Source organism: Ostrinia nubilalis, chromosome 9 (genome assembly GCF_963855985.1).
Source record: "Ostrinia nubilalis chromosome 9, ilOstNubi1.1, whole genome shotgun sequence".
Lineage (NCBI taxonomy): Eukaryota > Metazoa > Arthropoda > Insecta > Lepidoptera > Crambidae > Ostrinia > Ostrinia nubilalis.
This window is the reverse complement of record NC_087096.1, coordinates 9,690,659-9,706,569: the sequence shown is the minus strand read 5'-3', so window position 1 is coordinate 9,706,569 and position 15,911 is coordinate 9,690,659. Positions and strand designations below refer to the sequence as shown.

The 15,911-nt window shown below is 37.1% G+C and overlaps 1 protein-coding gene and 1 long non-coding RNA gene across 2 annotated transcripts in view; one reads left to right on the top strand and one right to left on the bottom strand.

The window, feature by feature from the left end:
• Nucleotides 1-15,911, bottom strand: part of LOC135074614 (uncharacterized) — a 224,819-nt gene that overhangs the window by 115,324 nt on the left and 93,584 nt on the right. The gene's annotated exons all lie outside the window — the stretch shown is intronic.
• LOC135074612 (heme peroxidase 2) overlaps nucleotides 1-15,911 on the top strand; it is a 72,797-nt gene that overhangs the window by 25,351 nt on the left and 31,535 nt on the right. The window contains exons 2-3 of the mRNA XM_063968969.1: nucleotides 10,675-10,836; nucleotides 11,199-11,356. Coding sequence (XP_063825039.1) covers nucleotides 10,675-10,836; nucleotides 11,199-11,356 — 320 coding nt within the window. The remainder of the gene's footprint in view (nucleotides 1-10,674; nucleotides 10,837-11,198; nucleotides 11,357-15,911) is intronic.

Here is a 15,911-nt window from a genome sequence, read left to right as displayed (position 1 = left end):
CTTTCCATAGATTAGTCAGAATATTTCCAAGATACTTATAATAAAGTGCAGCCTGTCCAGTGCCTCACGGCCAGCGGATTTCTGGGGCGCCTTTAAAGACTCTAGAAGTAATTAAAATAACTTCATTCAATTGGTCGGTAGTTCCTCCAGCCATAGTTGGTTGTATGACGACATAAAGCAGACTGATTAGGGTCTAAAAGTTTACCTTATTAATGTGTCGATTACGTTTCACAGTTTCACTATTATGTAGCGTCATAGAGCGAGCTTTGTTTAGATCGGGTGTAGGTAATTGAGCGTAATTATGAGGCATTGGACGACTTGAAGGACCATAATAACTACTTTGTTTTAATAATTGATAGTTGGTAATTGGTGGATTACCTTCAAATTTGGGCTTTGGAATTTTGAACCTTTTCTTAAATATAAAGGCAATCATAAAAGCCCGTTGCCAACCAGGAACTAGGTACGTATAATCTAGCCAGTCTCATTATTTGCAACTGCAACAAATTTTCTGGTAGAACAGCTATTCAAAATAGGAAAAGTTGGTTGCGTGTAAGATTTTTTTTTTAATTTAAGAAGCTGAAATTACTTTTAATACTCGTTGTGGCTCGTGAAACTTATTTAATATTTAATCCGATAATAAACTGACTCAATAAAAAATTAGTAAATATTTTTCATTTTCATTATTAGGGGGCTGTACTTACTTGAGTGATTTGTGTTGTCGTTGTGATGGACACTCAAATATGACAAGTAAATACAACCCATAGCCACCCGTGTCGATATATCACACGTCGGACTAAACAAGCACAGACGGCATTGTAGGCGATTAAGTAATCGTTTTTCCCCAGCTCTGGTGCGTTTTGCAAGAGGTTGCCACACCAAGAGTCACAGACTTAATTGCTGTAAGCTATACAGCCGCAGATGAAAACAATCCAAAAGGAGCCCTAAAACTGGAGAATAAAGAGCATATTCAAATCTCTGATGCTGTCTTACAGGGCTGATAGATACCGAATTGAATCTAGTCAAGCAACGTGCAACTAATCGAGTATTTCGACGGTTGGTCATACTCTGGGTGCCGATCGAGCGTGGCCGATCAATGATCGTGGTTGTTTCCGCCTTATAATTAAGTAAACATGCATTCACATGCGCTGTAATTATGGATTAAAGACTATACAAAAGATGAGGCATATTAATTACATCAATTTCAAATACAGTATGCTGTGTAAGTAGGTATATGGCAATTGGATGAAGCTTATCATCAAACGATCGGTAGGTAAATCAGCAGAGTTAAAGTACGAGTTTAGAGTAACAATGTACATAGTGTTTGGGTAATTTATTAGATAGAGGAAAATCCTTTAATTTTCGTACAAAATATTGACGAATGATGAGATTCTCAAATCAAAGATCAACACTTACAATCATCTTTAAGGAAATTACTCAACTTTATATAAAATCCCCATCAACAAACACTTCATGGAAAACCAATGGTAAATCTTTTCGCCGTATCCGATGGGCTCATATTTATTGGATAAAAAAACAAACATCCTCAAAATCCGATCTCACGTGATACAAAAGGAAAACCTCGTGCTTAGCAACAGCAAAAACCTAAAACAAGACTCGCTTAATGATAACAAGTTTGATCAGACGTTTTTTACTGCAGCCTTTGTTGAGCACAATTTATTTGCATGGAGTTAATATGCCGTGAATGTAAAACATAATAATTGTTTGGAGGTGTGCAAAATTTACGCTTCACGTTTTTGGATAATTTATTTCAGACTATTACACATTATTTTAAAAAAGGACCTATTACAAATACCTACGAAACCGCAGTGTTGCTTGATGTGTTGTCGTCTGTTTATTTGATGCATTTATTTATAATGCGGGTTATTGGAATTACATAAAACATTTAAAGTATTTGAAAGATAAACCTACAATAATGCTATATTTTAATAGAAATAAAATAAACGAAGAGACCGTTTTTCGGGATACATCAGCTGTCACTAAGTCAGACCCTATTCTAAAAAACTATGTCATATAAGGCTTTATACGCCCCAATATAAATAAACAAAACCATATTTTTGCAAGATACATCCTCTGCCACGACTCTGTCCTGAAAAACGATGCCCGATGCAGCTCTATTGGCCCCCTTTTCCCATACTATAATGACAAACAAAGACAGAATATACACTTGACATAGTTAACTAAATAATGCCGTGATAAAATCTTATAGATGATTTTAGACGACAAAAATAATGGCTTATCGCGTCAAATCTATAAAATGGTGCGATAACCGCTTACATCCTAGGCCTACAGCCCCCCATTTTGGAATTTGGATACACCTCGTAGGCTCACGTGACGTTGCCCAAGACCCGCATGAACGTAAACACAATTACATCAGCGCCCGCGCATACGGAAACCGTTGCCGTGCGAAAAACTAACTCTATGCAAATTCTAACGACTGTTTCATCTAACTGAATAATTTTCCTACTATGACAGTTACTTAGGACATACAGATTGTTATCATGAAGATGATATTTTGAACGTAAGCCTCCGAAGAGTGCTGAAGGAAAAGCACGATCTCCCGCTTTTTTTCATCCCAAAATCATACACATGGTTTGCTGAAATGTGATCTCTACACGTTTACTCCAACTTTTCAGTTCTACGACAGAAATGACTATAGGCTGCTACTGCCACTTCATCTTCTCATAAGCAGCGCCTACTGGAGTCATAATAATAAAGAATTCAATCAGACCAGACTTGATAAATTATGCGTTTTCTGCTTCATTGTAATTTGATAATGTACAATAAGCTCAGAAGCAAACACTTTTGTATATAATTTATTACATATTATCACGATGATCAATGTGGTATTCAACCATACAATTTCCTCCTTTCCTTATTTGGTGAAAATGAGGATGGAAACGGTGCAGATGCCCTCTGCTAAAGGTGACATACGGTCATGCGACGACTTTTATAAATATTTATAATAGTTCAGGTATTATTCCCACGTATCCGTTTATAGTTTTTTGATAAGGGCGTGACCACAAACACTCGTACGTTCATTCATATGTCTTGCGGTCAAAAAAGTCGTTTTAAAATTTGTGAATAGGTATTTTTTTATTATGTGTCAGTCGTGGGCTTCAAGGTAAATTTATTATTTAAAAATACGTCAACATTGTCACAATATTCGTGAAATAAATTATGTAAACGTATTTATGTGCATCATCAGATCATAACTCAAATTTTTGCCTGAAGTGATATTTATGATATTTGACATCTTCCATAGAATTCGCTTACACAGAAAAATATGGCGGAAAAACCTTCTTCTGGAGTTCTTTCTGCCTTACAACAGGTATTGCTTCCAAAAGGGTAATTTAGCGTTTGTACCCCAAAAAACCCCTAACATTTACCCCCAGTTAAAATTCCTGCCGCTGGTTTGGAAGATATAATATACTACAATATGTTTCATTAAGACAGGCAGTTATTCTGCGGTTAGCCCATTCGAATTTTACGCCACAACAACCACCGTTTTGCGGTTGCGCCGGCGACGTCGAGATCAGCGGACTCAAGATGATTTAGTAAGTCGGAACTGTGTAATAATACAGTGGAAGAATAAATCAGTCCGACTTTTACTATGAGCATGTACCAGTTTGCTCTATTTTTTTTGTGGGTTACAAACCAACTTAGTATCTCCAGATTAATGTAGGTAACATTAGTTATCGGCAATTTGATTTATTCGCTACGACCTTATGTTAGATACAAACTAGTAAATATGGCAGGTGCTGTAGACCATAAATAATTTAGGAACATAGCAAAGCGCTAACAAAACAAAACTTTTCAATGTTACAGGTCAGAACAAAACTCTATAAACACAAGGAGAGAACTAACCTATACGTTACGATTATTTAATTCATGAGACTGCAGACTCTCCAAAGTTACAGATTCTTTACATAAACATGATTGTTAATTTTCGAAATGAGAATGGAAAAAATCGCTTGGAATAATAATAATATCTATGTCCAGTTACTAATCGAATCTAATTCTAACGGTAGTTTATTTAGTCGTTAACGCTTTAATTTTTAAATTATATTAGCAACAACCAATCAAACACTTGTCAAGATAATAATATATTCGCCACGAAGAAATTCTAAAGTATAAATGCAAAATTAAAAACATAAGTTTTAACTTTAAAAGCTGCTATAAACCGATGTGTATCAGATGACAACTCCTTATTACGATTTCAGCAAAATACCAAATTGAGGTAATTTCAGGCAATCAGATTGAATAAAACCTGCACAGCAAAGACACACATTGAATTATTGAATTTGTGTCTCACACTTGACAATTTCTACCCACTGTACTACGACGTTACTATAACATTATTAAGCTCTTACAATTAGCACCAGTTTGCACAAAGCTTAACGTGGCATACTCGAGCTTACGATCGCAGAAGCGTACAGGATGTCTGCAAAGGTCGCCAGGTGGCGCGTGCGTGAGGTCACCGCGTTGCGACGGAGCTTTTGTTGTTCCGAACACATAAATCAGTTTGATGTTTACAGAATCTAGGAAACTAAAGCTCTACTAAGCGACTTATAAAAGACCTCATCATCGTCACCTTTATTAGGTCTTTTAGTCTTTACTGGAAGACGACTCTCTCTAAGTCTCAAAGTAAACAGATTATGTACTTTACCTGCTAATTAAAGTATGGAAAGCAAGAGTTAACCACTCGATAGTTACAAATGCGTAGTGAATTAAAAAATATGGATTCAGTCAGTAGTGGCTAATAAGGTGATTCAAGATTGGAAAGCAACAAAAGCTTATAAATACTTGTCCGAACTACCATCTAGAACAATTTGCTTACAGATAAATAAAAAAGGTATTCATTATAGAATTATACTGACGTAATAAATACAGTAGTAACAATATTTGAGTAGGTATTAAACATGGTTCATTCATGCACCGCTTAACGCATACAGAAATTACTCATTCAAAGCCTATTTCATATCGTTATCGTTATATAGAGTGACACGTGTAAACACATAACTTTCCTTCTTCATGGTTGAGTAAACTGCTTCGTGACATAACCGTGTCGGTTCCAACGGACCATGCGATACAAAAACATATTATTATATGCATAGCTGGGCATTAACTCGTTAATCCGTTAATCGTTAATTAACGAAGTTAACATTTCTATTAACGGATTAACTTTTAAGTTAACTTTAAAAAATGTTAACGGACTCGTTAACTTCCGTTAAATGATCCTAAGTCCGTTAATCGTTAATCCAGTACCTACTATTTACCAAAAAGATACAGCAGGCACGCTGAAAAACACTAGAAAAACGCGTTCTGACAAGTACGTTCGGCCTTCCAGAACTTCCAGAACCCAAAACAACAGTTTTTGTAACCAGAAAGAAACGATATAAAAATGCAATTTTTTTATTTATTTACAAGCTTTATATTGACTTCACTTGTTAGTAAGTAAGTGTGGGACAAATCGTGCAAACCGAATTTATGACCAGTTCTCCTCAACTGATTGAGCTGCAATTTGGTATACTTATGTAAGTACGATGAAAATGCAATGTTCTGGTACCATTGAGCTGGTCTGATGATGGAGTCAGGAGGTGGCCATAGGAACTCCTAAATGAAACGGCGGAATCGCATCGAATTTGGGTTCGTTGGATTTGTCTTTTCGAGCACTTTAGTACCAGATGATGTCCAGGGTCCTGATGATGGAGTCAGGAGGTGGCCATAGAAATTCCTAAACGAAACGGTGGAAACTTATCGAGTTTGGGTTTGTTGGATTTGTCTTGTCGAGCACAATGGTGCTAATTGAACCAAGGCTCTGAGATTGAGATACTATAGACTAAGAGCTGGTGAACGCCAGATATAAAATGACGTTGCATTTTATATGTGGCGACGCCAATACAAACTAGTGACCAACAGATGGCGCTGTTACTACTTCACTATGGCACACTCCGCCGCACACCTTAGCTTCCTTATTGTGGTTGAGCATCCTATCCCACATAATATAAAAGCTGAAAGTTTGTCAGCGTATGCTCCCAAATACTCCCAATATAGGATATAATGTTGGTGAATTATGAAGTTTGGGTCATCGTGGCTTTGGCAGCTATCCTAAAAAAACTGTCTGGCAAGGAGTTGGAACTGTCAAAACTGTCTGGCTAAAAAGAGGAATAAATTTCATGCGCAATACAAGCTTTCGAAATTATTTGAACCTTGCATACAATTTTTTTTTTTCGTTTATTATAATGTGTTAACGGATTAACGATTAACGTTAACTTGCGTTAAATTTTGCTAAATGTAACGTTTTAACGTTTAACGAAGTTAATTTTTTTATTAACGGTTTAACGATTAACGAAGTTAACTATTTGATTAACGGTGCCCAGCTATGATTATATGTTAATCGATTCTAATTTTGTCAACACAAATACCTCCCAAGATGATTTAAAAATATTTGAACGATAAAAACGACATACCTACATAATAATGTCAAGTTAAATGCCGTATATTATGTTCCTTCCATCCAAAAAGCAATGTATTTCATTGTCATCAATTAATTATTTGAACACATAATTTAAATTAAATTGATGATCGCTACAATTTTTTTTCCGAATAATAAAACTAAAGGCTCTAATTCCGAAAATGGTTTGTGTTATCAGATGCAGTTTATTTCTTGCTACTAAAGTGGGTTCAATGATTTAGATAAGGTGAATTCGAAGAAGCATTTTAAGGTAGCGTTGATGTCTTTTATTTCGCGCTTACAAAACGAGCGTTCGCGTGACTAAATGCTGCCAAAATACGACCAAATCCTAAATTGCCAGTCCAGTTGGCGTCCTTTTTAATTGTCCAAAAAGAAAATGAGAGGACCCTCGACCCGTTTAACAACGTATGTTTTGGGACAATAAATAACTACCTGCTCTCAAAATTTAAATGAGTGAATATTTTAAGAGATTTAATAAACCAAGAAAATGAACTTTATAAACGTACTATAAAGATTTTTGCACAAGTCTTCACAGTAGTTAATATTAGTTTCATACCAGTTAAATATTTTACCTGTTTGTGTGCGTTCGTTAGTTAAGCCTCATTCTGAGCAAATCACATGATCTCTGTCGCAACCTTCCCAAAAGAACAATAGCTTTTCGGAATAAATATCTACCTTAACGAAATAGATTTAAGTTAAATGGAAGTGTTAAAATAATGACTACATAAGCAGTATGAAATATACGGTAATTAATAATAATAATTGCTATTATTAATGGATTACTTGCAGATTGCTGATACCCTATCCTGCATTTCTGCCGCAAAAGGGCATCAGCTTTAGAAATCACCAACCGAGCTGGAAGTCGTGTCAACGACCCCTATCCTTATTCTAATCTGAAGCGAAATAATAATGGTCAACGTTTTTTATAAAACTCCGCCAGTGATGATATTCCGTCTGAGACAGGAGTGTTATTATGTTTTTGCCGAAACCTGTTTCATATACGGTCCGATGGGGCACATGTTACGCCACGCTACTTCCAGAGTCAGGCATCATTACAGCCACGTAAGGCCTAAACGACTAACTCAAAAGGCAAACGTTGCATGTCCCATCCAGTAAAACCGTTTCGTTTGCGTTTCGCCACTTGACCTTGCCCAATGCTGGTAGCGGGCTATTTGGGTGTTCAAACCGCGGTCACGTACAGCTCACCGAACGCACTTTCGCTTGACTAATGTCAAAATTATCGAGGCTATTTACAGTTCACACTTTATTTGAGTGTGACATTACTGACATTGATACTGTAGGGACTTATTTTTATCGCTATGGGTTTCGAATTCGCATGCGACAACGCACTAATCTTTTCTATTCAATATGTCCTCGTCGGGCATGGACTGGAATTCTTATGCTTCAAATATAGGCCTCCTGTAAATCAATGCATCAAAAATGTAAAAAAATACAGGAGATCATTAACCTCACTGATCTTAAATTAAGTAATCTTATTTATATGACTCCTTATTTAAATAATTGGCGATAACTCTTACACTTTAAGCTTAACACGCTTTGAAGCAAACTAGCTGGACAGATACATGTTAATTCAATACAAATTAAAAGTTATACACAAACACATGAGTGTGCAACATAGAAAAAAACTTTAAAATTCGAAAACAAAACATTTTGAAAACTTGATGACACTTCGTCAAGTTCTTTGTTACCCACGAGTAACATTAAACACAGGATCCAAAATGTGAAAGTTCGACATGACATTTCGTGATCATGCACGCGCTATTTACGGATCTGCAGACTCCCTTTCAAGGTGACTTGCGAGAAATAACTTCATTCAACGGTGAACGTTTATGAACCTTTGTTAATACATTTTAAGTAACTATGTTTGGCTAGAACCTAGTTGTAAACTTTATAAATTACACAAAGAGTTACAGTCTCGATAAGAAAATTTGCGATTTATTAACAATGAAAGAACTTAGCCTGTTTACTTCGTAAATAATTGCATCAGTCAGAAAATACATAGGCAAGACTCTAAAAGCTAGAACAATTTACCAACAAATAAGAACAGTGAAACTGCGCCACAGTTTCTTAAAAACGCAGAGAATTGTTGTGCAAATTAGATATTTTCTCATGTAAGATATTTTTACTTTCTTTCATATACCTACTGTTAGCTGTGATATCTTCATTCATCTAAAGAGCTGACCATGACTGAGATTTGTTTTTTATACACTCACTTATTACTTAGAAAGTATTTTTGATGTAAATGGATTACAAAGAGATGAAATTGAAAACTTTCATGAAAAGAAGAAAACTCGTTTATTTAAATTCCCTAAAAAACGATTTAGTCATTTGCACCTAACAAGGCTATGACAACAGTTTAAAGAAACTTAAATGCTTCAAAGGTTGCATAAGTAATTAACACAATACTCATATTTGTTATTGTACAAATGGTTACTTATTCGATACTGATGATAGTAATTACCTAGACACCTTCAAAAACCACGATGATCCATAATTACAACCTTGTGAATTTTTCCCAGGAATTCATCGTTAAACGGCGATTTAAAGGTCAAAGTTATAGTCATAGATCATGAGCAGACGTGTATTATCTTTGGTCTATACAATGTCAATGACATAAGGCTAGAAAGCCGATCGCTATAGGCGTATGAGATCCAGATAAAAACGAAAGCATTTGTTGCGGTGTCCGGTATACATGTGGTCTGGCCACACTTCCTATATGTCTCGTATAAACCCATTCTCGATATAGATGCAGCAATGGAAGTATAGTGCATCGCTGAATACTCATTTAGTTCCAATTGATTGCACATTCAAGATAAATGGCTTCTTTATACGTCGGGAAATGACGGAAATGCATAGCAGTGTTTGTGGTCTCAATATAGATGTTTTTGCAAGGCTTGCAGGTAGTATACAGTCAACAGCAAATTAGATTATTTTGTTTGCAAAATAACAGATAACACACAGAAGCTGTAACATATACAAACTTTAAAAGCCTCTATTCAGTGAAGTGGATCGGAATGTCTCTTCCGAAAACAAGTTTTAAGATTTATGTACACTTGCAAAGTTTTTAGTCTTATCTGGACTGAATATTAATGTGTGACCAAAAGTGTTCTCTATTGTGTCCTGTTTTTTGAACTTGGCTAAGCTAAAGGTCATGCACCTTTAAATCATCTGCTAGCCAAAAAACTAGAAAAGAAAATAAGTTTCGTCGAAACCCGGCGCTACCTTTAGACTGTTTTCGATGCCATGTGGCATTTGAATACTAGCTGACTTTTTCATACGAGTTCCTCTTAAATGATATGGTTTTTTGATGCAGATCATATCTCTCACTCACGTTTTTACCATTAGATTATAAAATTATTGTAATCCGGTGGACATCACAGAGTATTATTGTGTACAAAAACAGACTTTAGTTTCGTGAATATTTTCACGGATCTATAAATAATACTTATTATTATTCTGTGATAAAAGTGACAAATTAAAATTAAAATATAAGCTCCCACTAATTTTGCAAATAATAATCATGCAGAAGCTGAATGAACTTTTATAGAATACATATGTAAAATAATCCATTTTATCAAACCATTTAGGTACCTACTAAATGTGTAGTGCGAATCCTGAAACAAAAAAGCTCGACCGAATGAAACCTCAAAATCTACTCACTTCTAATTTTTAAACAGGCCACTGAAGCTTGCCTGATGAAGATGTTAAAACCACTTAACCTGACAGCATGTCCATTAAAATATAAAATCCCCATCTACCTAATGAATTCATCTGTCACCTATTTTAATAGAGTCGCTCCAAACGACCTTTGTTGGACGTTATCATCAGCTCTCAATCAACTGTGTCGACATCCACCGCATTCCTTGGTCGTCTATAATTTAAAAGATATTCGAAAACCTCAGTAAATTGCCTGCCTGAACGACTTGTCGATCCAAATTGAACCTTGTAAGGTAAATTAGGGATAGATGAGAGGCCCAAGTATTCATGTTTTGAACGATTATTTAATGCTGTCTCTAAATTAAGCTGATAGGCTAAAATTAGGTTTAAGGTTAATTAAGTCTGTCGTATTTTTCTTGAATGAGTAGTTTCGTCATTTAAATATGCCAAAATTATGCATCAAAATTGTTGATATTAACCAGTTTTTCTTCTTGTTGCAGGTTTAGACTAAGTCTAGCGCTTTTGGCAGTGGTGTCGGCAGCACAAACCCACGCGCAGAAAAGCAAGGACGACAGCATCCAAACGGTGCCCAGCGACCTCCGGCGGGCGGTCAGCGAAGCGCTAGCCTTAGAGAGGAGGTTCCTCGCTGGGGCTAATGATGCGTAAGTTAAATGTTAATTGAATTTAGCTGTTTTAGGAATATAAAATTTCGCAAGACATATTTTTATGTACAATGATCATGACCAACTTTTTTTTTAAATTGGGTGTTACAATCAGCCAAAAGTCACTTAAGTTAAGAGATTATAAAGTTCGATTTACATCCAAACCAGTTGGTTTTAAAGGACAAAGATAACAAAACAATATCAAACTGATCACTTGACTGACCTCAATATCTTCTTGTAAAAATATCTTCCAAGTACAATCTTAGACCTCAAAGACTATAAAAGACAAATAAACCTAAAAAGATACATCATGGAGGAATTTTCCTCGCTGTTCAGGAACTGATGCAGGTCCTCTTTTGCAGACAAAACTGCACATCAGATGCCGACGAGGGCAGCAGTGTGCCATGTCCACCGAGCAAGTATCGCAGCCCTAGTGGGGAGTGCAACAACGTGCGCCACCGGCCCTGGGGCAGGCGAGGCGACGTGTTCCTGCGACTTATGCCGCCCAACTACGCCGACGGTGAGTAGACCCCTCCTCTATAGAGACAACACTTGATGCTGATGAGAGGTACGTCAGCGAACATGTACCGCAGCCCCAGTGGGGATAAACAACGTGCGCCACCGGCTTTGGGGCAGGCAGGGCGACGTGTTCCTGCGACTCATGCCGCCCAACTACTCTGATGGTGAGTTGACTTCAATAGAGACAATAACATTTGATGCTGATGAGAGATACGTCACTGAGAAAGTACCGCAGCCCCAGTGGGAGTGCAACAACGTGCAGCACCGGCCCTGCGGCGCTGATGGTGAGTAGGTACACCTGGGCAGAGATGATAATACTTGATGCTCATGACAGCTACGTCAGCGAGAAAGTAACGCAGTCTCAGTGGGGAGTGCAACAACGTGCGGCACCGGCCCTGGGGCAGGCGGGGCGACGTGTTCCTGCGACTCATGCCGCCCAACTACGCTGACGGTGAGTACCCCTCTATAGAGAATTAGAGACTCACTAGATGTCTATTTGCTCAGCTGCTAAAAGCGCGCCAAAAAGTATAAGTCAACTGAATCCTTGGGTACTGCCCGTACCCAATAGCATTGTACCGCGTATGAAGGCAGTATACCTCTATAAAGACAATAAGACTTGTTGCTGATGAGAGCTAATATGTTAGCGATCAAGTACTACAGTCCTAGAGAGTGCAACAATGTGCGCCACCGGCCCTGGGGCAGGCGGGGCGACGTGTTCCTGCGACTCATGCCGCCCAACTACGCCGACGGTGAGTAGCCTCTATAGAGACACCCTTGATACCCATGCAAGCAGTATGCCTCTATAGAGATAACACTTGATATTGATAAGGGCTACGTCAGCAAGCAAGTATCACAGCCCCAGTGGGGAGTGCAGCAACGTGCGGCACCGGCCCTGGGGCAGGCGGGGCGACGTGTTCCTGCGACTCATGCCGCCCAACTACGCCGACGGTGAGTAGCCTCAATAGAGACACCCTTAATGTCCATGAAGGCAGTACGCCTCCATAGAGATAACACTTGATATTGATGAGGGCTACGTCACCGAGAAAGTACCGCAGCCCCAGTGGGGAGTGCAACAACGTGCGGCACCGGCCCTGGGGCAGGCGGGGTGACGTGTTCCTACGAGTCATGCCGCCCAACTACGCCGACGGTGAGTACACCTCCATAGAAACAATAACACTTGATGCTAATGAGAGCTACGTCAGCGAGCAACTGCCGCAAGTACTGCAGCCCTAGAGAGTGCAACAACGTGCGCCACCGACGGTGTGTAGGTACCTCCATAGAGACAACCTCCATAGAGAAAAATAATATGGGTAATGAAGCATAGAAAAAACTGTACTTTAATGACAGTCTCATAGGGAGCTTTAACAAAACTCAGATGTTGACAGACTGATGAATTGAGCAAGGTTATTATATGTGAAACATTTGTTTATATTATATGTTTACACCTACCAGAAAGGGTTAAACCCAAAGTGCAACTTAAGGGACTTTAAAAACTAATACGCCTTCCATAACTTTCTAAATTATTGCACAACTGCAAATATCATTACCTAATATGCCCTTAGAAACCTCATGGCTGTACTAAACAGGTACGAATCTTATTTAGCATTTAAGCTACCAACCGACCTCCATCCATTGAACAAACACATCTGATGTACGATAACAATCATCATGGAATTACCTAACAGTTGAGCTGTCAATCTTTTCAATTGCTCACGATTTTCACGAATTGTTGGCGGAATCGTGAACTTGACATGTTTTGAGTGTGTGTATTGTACACGCCTCAAATCATGATTTTGTTTTTATGCACAGGTAACAATGATTTAGCTGAAGATATTTTGTCAGTTATTGTTAACGTTTGTCACGGTTAAAGTTAGGTGTTGCAACTCAGCCTAAGTATACGAATACTTAATAAGATGTAACTAATTCTATTCTCTTGATAAGAGATATCTAAAGAATTAAAAATTACTTATTAATTGCTGCAATGCAGTAGTTTGTTTTTAGAAAAACACAAAGTAGGTAAATTAGATGTTACAGTGATTAGCTCTATTAAATTAAGTAATATTTTAACCTCAACTTGTTGAGAAATTAATATCTACAATGCGTGGGAGTAGGCATATAAAATATTATAATTCGTAATTAAAAATGTTATGAAAACTTAAGGGCATATCGTTACAAAATATTAAGTTTCTACGTATTTCTCTCGAACGTATTTACGCATTTTTGGGCTTAATTGGTTTTGTACATAGGTATGCGCACCAGTACTTTGTTTCAATGCTTTTTATAGCAACAAGTAGGTAGGTAGGTGTAATAACATGTCAGACTTGCCAAGTAATTTAAAAATTCAAGGATTTAGAATGTCAGCGATGCTTTATGAGGAATTTATATTCACTTCCTATGTTAAAGAAAAGGCCCTCAATTTTAATAATAAACATTCTGCATTCTTTTTGTTTTTTTTTAAGAATTAATTTGTAAATTCAAATATCTAATAGTCCCGTTAACCCCTCGTGGTACCTAAGCTAAATGTGCGTATTTTTAAAGTATTTATACATAGAAAGTAATCGTTAATCATAGATTTCTTACTTACATAACTCGTTTATTTTGGCGACCATCAATAACTCTACATGATAGATGTCAAGCCTTAAGTATGGCTGATTAAACAAAAAGCTATGGCCTTTGTTTGACCAAGCCAGAGCCGTTCTCTGATTTATGAGGTGCCACTTTCTTCGGCCGTGTGACAAGTGACAACTGATGATAAGACCGTTGGAGTGGTTGGAGACTTGTATTGTACAGTCAGACTCATTCTTATATTCCCTCCATAACTAATGGTGACTTGCAACTAAGGAAATTAATTACGCAGTTATTTAAAACAAGATACTCTTAAGATTTGTTAGTCTTATAATTATTAAAAGACTAAAAAATCGTAGGAATATCAAATCCGAAGGTTTGAATGTAACATTTTCATGTTTAGCTCGTTTCTTTGGTTTCAAAACGTCACATAAATACATCTTCAAAGTGAAAATATTTATAAAGTCTAAAATGAATTACAGCTTATAGGTAACTGATATAAATTGTCAAAAGTGTTTAATGTATGTTTACACTCATTTCTCTACCTAATGAGCTCCTCAAATCCTGTTCTTTTAAAAGCTGTAACAAGGCTTCATGTGCCAAAAACCGGTCTTCCGGAAGTGGACTTTTACATAACATCGCGTAATACAATCTAGAGAAAAGTATGGAACAAAGTTTCTGCAAAGTATGCCAAGTTCCAAATAAAACAAATAAAAGTGAAAGGAATAAGCCTATACACGTTCTGTAGAGGAACAGGCTTAAGCCTAAAGGGTGTGGTGATTTGAACACCCCACTCTCGAATTTATAGAGTTGTGTGTAAACAAATCATACATAAGCAAAACTGTTAGGTAAAAGTTGATTTTAGAAAATGTACCTACTTACTTATGACTTACGATATACATGTTTCTGTTCACATGGGTAAATGCGTATATTCCCATTTTTTAATACTTACATAATATTTACTTTCATTTGCTTCAAATCAAGCTAACTTGCTTGCAATTCTTTCCATCTAAACTATAAATCCTTGGGCTGAGTTGCATCAACTTACTTTAACCGTAACTATAACAAAAACCGGTGTTATTTGTATGGAATTTGACAGATTTTTTATCTTTGTTAAAGTTAAATTAAGATGGTGCAACTCAGCCTTAGATTCGCTAATAACCTTTCACATTTTACACACATCGTCATTGTCAAACCGTTGGCGTCCATCGTTCCCACTCCCACTCCTCGCTGAGTTCCGCGTGTGCATTGATGTAGTATGTACAAAAAACCCCTCTGCATTCATTCATTCATCATCATGACTAATTTGTCACGCGTCTGTGTTCCATCCGAGAAAATATCCCAACACTTTGAGTTAATAATTATACCTATCGATAACCACCTGACCATTAGATATCGTTTACACGGATCATTTGTGTTTAAAATTTCGAAATCTATTACCCTACGAAGATGAGAGACTTGTTGCGTCACTACACGTAAGACTAATGTGCTTACACTTGAAAGAAATGTACACACAAAAGGCGGTGACACAAGCAATTTGTTAATATGCATAGGTAAGTTATGACAAGATAAAAATAGGCTTGAATCTTTACTAAAGGTTCAGCCAAACCAACGCGATCAGCCGGCGTGCATTGATCGCCATCGCTATACGCCGGCTGATCGCGTTGGTTTGGCTGAACCTTTAAAAAAAAAATTTAATATTGATACGTATGACACGTATAACAATGAAGGTAGGTAGTATGAGTAATAACTCATACATTGATATGTACATTATTCGCAAATATAGCCATAGGTACACAAATAGATAGAGTAACCTTCAAAACTGTTAATAATTTATAAAAAAAAATGTTACCAGGCTTTTCAAATTATTACTTCAAATATGTATTAAGATCCTGTTTGCTTGAACACTTCATAGAACCAGTACCATTGATGCATCATCAAAATTATTAACCAAACATCCTTCTGCAAATCCGGATTCGAATATACGCGAT